General features: G+C 34.0%; 1 protein-coding gene across 1 annotated transcript; it reads left to right on the forward strand.

Annotated features, from left to right (window-relative positions):
• On the forward strand, window positions 5,639-6,151 carry LOC109233598. The gene is made up of 2 exons (XM_019399480.1): window positions 5,639-5,861; window positions 5,931-6,151. Exons 1-2 carry the CDS (start codon window positions 5,639-5,641, stop codon window positions 6,149-6,151), a joined length of 444 nt encoding a protein of 147 aa, XP_019255025.1.

Consider the following 8,549-nt stretch of genomic DNA (forward strand, 5'->3'; position numbering starts at 1 on the left):
TTTTTTTATCATATATATCAAACACACGGAGGTCGATTACATAAAATAGCCAGCCAAATTTAATTTTTGACTGTTTTTATTATCACGGATAATGTTTAAATTTTAATACAATATTTGTTAGACACATTACATCTCTTACATACTCGTGTTATAAATCATTGGGCGGGCATAATGTATACTTTCTCATATGCAAATTATTTTTTGGTTTACTATGTATTAACAACAAGCTATGGATTACTATGAGTTGTTTTTATTCATTGTTTGCCTCTTTTTGACTTATGCCTTATGAAAAATGCGTGAAAATGGTCATTGTAAAGTGACGCCTTTTTGTATTGACAGCAGATAAACTTTAATTTTTTTAATTTCAAGGTCAGAGTCATGATAAACAAAAGTTATTTCTGTCCAATGTATAATTAACAGAAACCAGTCCAATTCTCAATCCTCAATATAATATGAATATATATCAAAACCACACTTGAGGCGGAGAATTTCTTCATTAGTGGCATCTATCCGATGTGAATCTGAATTAAGCAATTCAGTTAATTTCGAATACAAAATGTCTAAAGCAATATAGATTTAGAGGTGGCAAAACTAACCCAAATCTATTTTGACCCGCCCAAGTTTTAATGGGTTTGGAGTAAGAATTATGAGAAATTTTCATAAAGCACTATCTTTTTAGTGGTAATTAGCTATCTGTAGATACCATTTGCTATATTACGGATTGTAGATACGTTTTCTGTTGTTATAAGATGTATTAGATGTATTTAAGCTACTGTATTCATGAATACAGTAGGCAAAAATAGGCGTGAATCAGGGAAGTCCAGCTAATCAGTTTGTTGTATCGAGTGTATTCGACTGTATTCATGGCGTGAAACATGGGATTACAGCTGGACACGAATTATTGTTTCGACTGTATTCACGACGTGAAACAGGGAATTAACACTATTTTTAAACGGAAAATGTATCAATTAACATAATAAGACTCCTAATATAACTCAACAAATTCAATTAATATCAGCACAAAATTTGTATTTCGGTTGTAAAAAAGATTCTCAACCAAAAAATACCCAAAAATAATGCAATCTTCAGAAGAAATTATATAATACATCTGAAAAACAAATTATATTAATTGAAAAATATTGAATACATTCATGGTATTAGCGAGACAATGAGTACAATGAAATACATCCAGAATATAGCGGGATACATTGAAATACCAATAAAAACAAAGACAGTGAATACAATGAAATACGTGGAATACAGCGAGATACATTGAATTCAATGGAAAAAGACAATGAATACAATGAAAATACATGAAATTACAATGTGATACGTTGAAAAATACATTGAAATATATTAACAGAAAACTCAAGTTGCTCAGCCCAAACTCCGTCTTCTTTGTTCAAGAACAAACCCTAATTTCCGGCGAATCGCCGTCGAGCAATGGTGGCAGAATAAGGAGCTTTAATCACCATTAACGAGCAGATGATTAACAACTTTTGAAGCGCAACAACATAATCTTCATATAATCAAACCTGATGAGGATGTGCCTTCTCGGCTAACACCAAATCAAGCTTACGACCTTGAGTTCCAAAGCAGTTTTGGGAAGAACTTTCGAAGTTCATTCATCTCCACATCTCTCAAACGAAAATTTTAATAAGCCTGATGTAGGCTTCTTTCAACAGTGAACTTTTTCAAGTTCCTCCATAGTAAACACAACAGTAGGTTCTCCATGAAATATTTCAATAGGTTTAAGAATTGTTTTTTGGTGGATTTTGAGCAAGGTTTGTTTGTGAGCACTCTCGTAGCGTATGTAGTGGCTGGGTTAGTGTTTAAATTCGTCTCTCTCACAGCGACATGTATCAAAGTAGAGAGAGAAAGAAAAATAGTGTAAACTGAATAGCGTATTTAGTGCTTAGGGTAGAGGAAACAAAATTAAATATTTGCTATAAACTTATAAAGGTATCTATAGAATATAATTTTTTTAAATGGTATTTATTTAAAATAAATAAGGTGTTAACCTTTGCTATACGAGGTAAAAATTCTTTTAATAAAAACGAAGTAATATGCATAATAACAGCGTGAAAAATGTGCATAATAGTGGGCTCATTTATTGGGCTGGACAGAGAGCTTGGGCTTTCCGTAAGGGCAAAATACAGAACTCATTGCAATTGCTACCCAAAATGTATAACATACGTATACTATATGTATATAACGCACATATATACAATCATATATATATATATATTATATATATAATAATATAATATAAAAGTTTAAACTATATATATATATATATATATATATTATTGGCTTTTATTTTTAAAGCGGCTATAAATATGTATTTCTCGCTAGTTAATTCATTCTAAAGAAATTAACTTAAATAGCCATCCATTCAAAAAAATAGTTGGCACATATTTATATTATACATAATTAGTGTATAATATACTCATATTAGCTAGATAATATAAATATTTTTGTCCAAGCGGCCAAATGTATAATTTTCCCTTTAATTCTATTGCAGCCTAACGATTATCTGTAATCTGTCTGGATATACTGCAATCATATTGGGCTTGCTTAAGATTTCATCAGTAGAAGAATTGGATCTATGATATAACAAACTTGAATGAGAAGTAATGTACTCTCCAAAACTAGTTGGATGTCACGACAAGAAATGGACCTTGAGTTTAATTCAACCATCAAAATTAACTCAAAAGCCGAGGATTGTCTATAAGACCATATAAGGAGACTAATTTTCCCTCCTACAACCGATGTGGAACAACAAAAGATCGTCATCCTCCTTTATTTGCGTTCAAGAATATCTTTCACAACAAGATTTATCAAAGTTTATAGTATCAATAACCACATACACACAATAGGGGAAACAAACAAATCTTTATTTATAAATTTTATGCAGTGACAATACAAAAATCTTAACACAATCGGTAACTTGATAAAAAAATAACAAATATATTGTCATAGGTTAAAATATACTGATAATGTTAAATCTTGACGGTATTAGTACATATAGCTTTAAGGCCTATTTAATAACATAGTGATCAACTAATAATAAGCTGTTGTTGGCTTCTTGACTAAGGAATTAGGAGGGGGAGGCAATACAAGAAGTGGCAAGCCAGCAGTAGCTAAGGACTCATGATTTTTTCTCTCATGAAATTTCTTAATATAAGTTGAAGCCTTACGATTAGTAGTTGCAGCACTCAAATCATCTCGATTCCTCTTGTGAAACTTCTTTATATAATCAGAAAAATTCCCATCTTGATCCTGCTCAGTATTTTCATGAATTAAACGCGACGATTTTTCGCCTTGATCATGTTCCTTGACGTAAAATCTTGATTTGGTTGTTGGCACTTGTGACTTGTTGTTGTTGTTCCCCTTTTGTAGTTGAAAAGGAGAGACTTTAGAAACATTGATTGATGAATTATGAGAAGATTTGTGATGTTTATTGCTTGTTCCTCCCAAATTGATGGCTGCAAGTGAGAAAGATGATAGTGTGATGATATTCACCACTATTTCCATGGATTTTTCACATAGAGATTTCTTTTCTTGTATCCTGTTCTTTTGAGTCATGATTGAGCAATAAAATTTGCTCAATAATAAAATAGAAGGAATTAGTTGTGTGTTTTCTCAAGAATGGCTTCCTTCATTTAAAAGGACCAATCTTTAATTTATTCTGTGGGGTTGGTGTGTGGAAATTTGATTGCAACATCAACAATTAAGGCAGGGCCAAGGCATGTATTTTTTTTTGGGCCCAGTTAAAGGGAACCTTGGAGCAATGATAAAGTTGTCTTAATGTGACCTATAGGTCACAGGTTCGAGCCATGGTAGCAGGCACTAATGCTTGCATTAGGGTAGACGTGCAACCCTTCTCCAGACCTTGCGTAAATACAGGATGCTTCGTACACCGGACTATTTTTTTGGTTAGGGCCAAGGCACATTTTTTGTTGGTTAGCTCCAAAATGAGAAAATAGGTCATGTGCCTTTTTGTGATAGAAGAAAGATTGTCAAAAACAAAATGAGAAAGTAGCTTTGCTTTATTTGTGAAAGAAGCAAGATTGTCAAAAAGAAGGGGATACGCGAGACCATGTGTATAGCTATCATCGAATCTACAGCATTTCCTAGATTTTTTCTAAGCATGATTTGATTAATTAAACTAATTCTGAGTATCTTGTTAACAAATATAGTTTTGTAAAGGGGTGAAAATTCATTTGAGCTTAAGAAGTAATGTTGTTAGATTAGAGAATTTTTGAAAAATGACCACTCCATACGTTTCATTTTTGACTAGCTAAAATTTATTAAAAAGACTGCTCGACTTTATAGATTATTTAGGCCATCTTCAACTCTCCCCCATTTCTCCATAACGGGGGCAACTTTTGCCTCCATAATAGAGGTCCAAGACTCCCCCATTTTTGCCTCCAAAATGGGGGATGAATAGTGTTACTCCAAATATGGAGGTACAATATTCATCTCCTCCATTACGATTCATGATTATTTTATTATTATTTAACTCTTTTAATTTATCCCTTTATATATACCTAATTATGTTTGTGTAATATCTTTATAATATTAATTTTACATCTTAACTTTGGCGTATAATTTTGATAAATTAATTTTCGTGCATTTATTATTTTTATTAAAATTGTAAGTTAATTTTATTATAAGTTATAAGTGTATAAAAAATATATAATCATCTCAAAAAATGAATGGTGCAAATATAAAATGTTAAATGTTGCTAAAATTGAAAGGTGCGAATATAAAATATTAGATGTTGCTAAAATTGAAAAGTAAAAATTAAAAATACATTAAATGATACATTAAAATTGAAATTACATGAAAATTGAAAATACATTAAATTAAAATACATTAAAACTGAAACTACGGTAAATAGCATAATAACTTAGTAGGGAGGTATGTCGTTTCCAGATACACCAAAAGCATTATAGTATTGTGTGAATAGGACCAAGGATTGTTATGGTTGTGATTGTGAATATTGTTGACTTCTTTTATACGTTATTCATTGTTGTTCTTGTCGCATAAATTCACGGCGAGTCGGATCGATAATAGAATCCACATCCATCATTAAAACTTTATTTTTCTTTCATATATTTTACTCTTAGTTTTTCTTTTTGAACAGTCAAAACTTCTTTTTTTTTGCCTCGGTTGCATTATTCATCGCCTCAGCAATCCGATTATTTTTTAATTGGATTATCTTCATATAATCTTCGTCAATTTTTCTCTTCATTTTTGCTTTCTTCATCCCACTAGGGCGTTGTGATAATGTGGAATCACCTGCAACATCATCATTTAAATTTAGTGAAAATGATAATAAGTTAGGAGATGATAGATAGGGTGAATCAGGGGTAGGATTCTCAGACTCCAATGATATATTATCATAGCCTTGCTTTCTTGGTTTTTTCCTTCCAAGATCGCCATCGTTAAACTTCTCAAAATTCTTCCTTATAGCCCACACATGATCAAATTTAAAATCCTTTTTGAAGTTCGGATCTTGGATTTCGTTCTAATATCAACCGTCCGCTAGATTTTATCCTTATCCTATTTTATCTTCAGAATAAAATATCTCTACACATTATTCAAGACGATAGAGCGTGGTTTTCCAGGAATGTATTTGAGATCACCAACAGCTAATGATGTTGTAAGGCTTCTGCATATCGGTGAACAGCGTGGTTTTCCAGGAATGTTAGGCAGTCTAAACTGCATACATTGGAGATGGAAAAATTGTCCAACAACATGGGCTGGACAATATGCAGGTCGTAGTGGATCCCCATCAATAATTCTTGAAGATGTAGCGAATTATGACCTTTGGATATGGCTTGCATATTTTGGTATGCCCGGCACCAATAATGACATTAATGTTTTAGAGTCATCACATTTGTTTTCTTATCTTGCTGCAGGTATTTCTTCTCCCGCCCATTATGTTATTCAAGGAAAAGCATATGATATGGGTTATTATTCAGCTGACGATATATATCCAAAATGGTCAACCCTTGTGCAAACTATTCGTGACCCACGTTCGCCACAGAAGAGATATTTCACGATGAAACACGAATCATGTCGAAAAGATGTTAAACGTGGATTCGGAGTTTTGCAAGCTCGTTTCGCAATTGTCGCATGACCATCACGTTTTTGGAGAAAAGAAGTGTTACATGATATAATAACGACATGTATTATACTGCACAACATGATAATAGAGGATGAACGTGATCTTAATGTACCGGTTCAAGATGATTGGGAATGTCCACCTCCAACGGTAGAAAAGGTAGTAGAAGAAAATCATCGATTTGAGCAATTTTTAGCTCGACACAAAAAAATTAAGGACAAAGATGCTCATTTTGCACTTCGTAATGCATTAATAGTTCATTTATGGGAGCATACTAGAGGTGAAAGTTGAATATTTATGTAATATTTAATATGAATTTTACCATAATGTAATATTGTGATGACCCAAAAAGTCATCACTTGTTTTAGAAATAAATTCAGTGTTTTGAGGCCTAAAATCCTCCTTTTTACCTTACCTCGATTTGCGTGCATAGTCCGGACGCTTAGCCGGAAAACCATTATATGAAAAATCAGTGAAAAATAATAAATTTTACCTTTAAAATGAATTTAAGTGACTTCGCTCAATATTTTGAGTAAACGGACCCGGATCCGTGTTCCGACGATCCCGGGAGGTCCGTAAGAAAATATGGGACTTGGGCGTATGCCCGAAATCTAATTCGAGGTCCCTAGCCCGAGAAATAAATTTTTGAAGAAAATTGTTTTCTGAAAAATACATGAGTTTTTGAAAATGAAATGTGTTTGGAAGTTGATGGTATCGGGCCCGTATCTTGGTTCCGGAGCCCGGTACAGGTCTTATATGTGATTTAGGTTGAGTCCGTGAAACTTGGTAAGAAACGGACTTGAAATGACATGAATCGGACCTCATTTGAGAATTTTTTTTAAATTTGATGTTCTTGAGTGATTTCATGATTTTGATGCTAAATTCATAGTTGTTGATGTTATTTTAGTGATTTGAATGCATGAACGATCCGTATGATATTTTTAGGTTGGTGTGCATGTTTGGTTTGGAGCCCCGAGGGCTCGGGTGAGTTTTGGATAGGCCACGGAGTAGAATCGGACTTGGGAAAATTGCAGGTTTCAGCTGTTCTATTGCAGGCCTGCAGGCTTCGCATTTGCGAAGCCTGGCTCGCAAATGCGAGTTCACAAATGCGAAGGCTATGTCGCAAATGCGGTAATAGCCCAGGCCAGCCTACCTCGCAAATGAGAGGAATATATCGCAAATGCGATCCTCCAGTTGTAACCCAATCGTCGCAAATGCGATAGTTTTATCGCAAATGCGACTTCGCATTTGCGAGAGGTCTATCGCAAATGCGAAGGAGACCTAAAAATTTGCTGTGTCGCAAATGCGATAATTTTCTTCGCAAATGCGATGATAGCAGAGTCTAAGTTCGCAATTGCGAGCCCTTGTCGCAATTGCGACATCAGAGACCTGTAAAATCCATACTTAGACGAATTTTTAACCATTTTTCACATCTTCTCAAAACATAAACACTCTAGGGCAATTTTTCAAAGACAACTTCTTCTCCAAATCAATTGTAAGTCATTTCTGACTAGTTTTCTTCAATCCTTAACATCTTTTCACATGATTTCAACTCAAAATCAATGATTTTCATGGGGGAAAAATTGGGTGTTTTGGGTAGAACCTAGGTTTTTTAAATTTTGGGGATTTGGACCTCGATTTGAGGTCCGATTTCAAAACAAATTATATATTTGAGTTCGTAGGTGAATTGGTAGTCGGGTTTTGGTTCGAACCTCGGGTTTTGACCATGTGGGCTCGGGGTCGATTTTTGATTTTTTGGAAAATTTTTAGAAAACTTATTTTCATGCATTAGAATTGGTTCATTTAGCATTCATTGATTTAGTTAAGTAACTTGTGACTAGATACGAGCACATTGGTGGTGGAATCAAGAGGTAAAGCTATAGTTGAGGCTTGAACTGTGTACGAGGCATCGAGGTAAGTGTTTGGTCTAACCTTAGCTTGAGGGAATAGGAGTTTGGTCTTATATGCTATGTGTTATGTGTTATGTGTTGAGTACGACGTATAGGCATTGTGACGAGTATCTATACGTTGGTGTCAAGCATGCCCGTGAGTCTCATGTTGTGATTAATGTGACTTCGTTTGTACGGTTCATGTTTAATGTGTTGATTGCTATTGTTGAGTAAGGTTGTGGAAAGAATATTGGTATTTGTACATTGAAGAGCGTTGGCTCATGTTGTAAAATGAATTGTGGAAGTGTAATTGGTAATTGAACCTTGTAGAGCATTGGCTCAATTTGTGAACCAAGTTGTGAGGTAAATGTGAAAAACGAGAAGAGAATTGTGGTATTTATCCCTTGCCGGGACGTTGTGGTTTTAAATGTTGTTCCCTTGCCGGGATGTTGTGGTTTTTCAATTGTTCCCTTGCCGGGATTTTTATTATGATTCATTTATTCCTTTCCCTTATTGTTTGTATT

The sequence above is a fragment of the Nicotiana attenuata genome, chromosome 10 (genome assembly GCF_001879085.1).
Source record: "Nicotiana attenuata strain UT chromosome 10, NIATTr2, whole genome shotgun sequence".
Lineage (NCBI taxonomy): Eukaryota > Viridiplantae > Streptophyta > Magnoliopsida > Solanales > Solanaceae > Nicotiana > Nicotiana attenuata.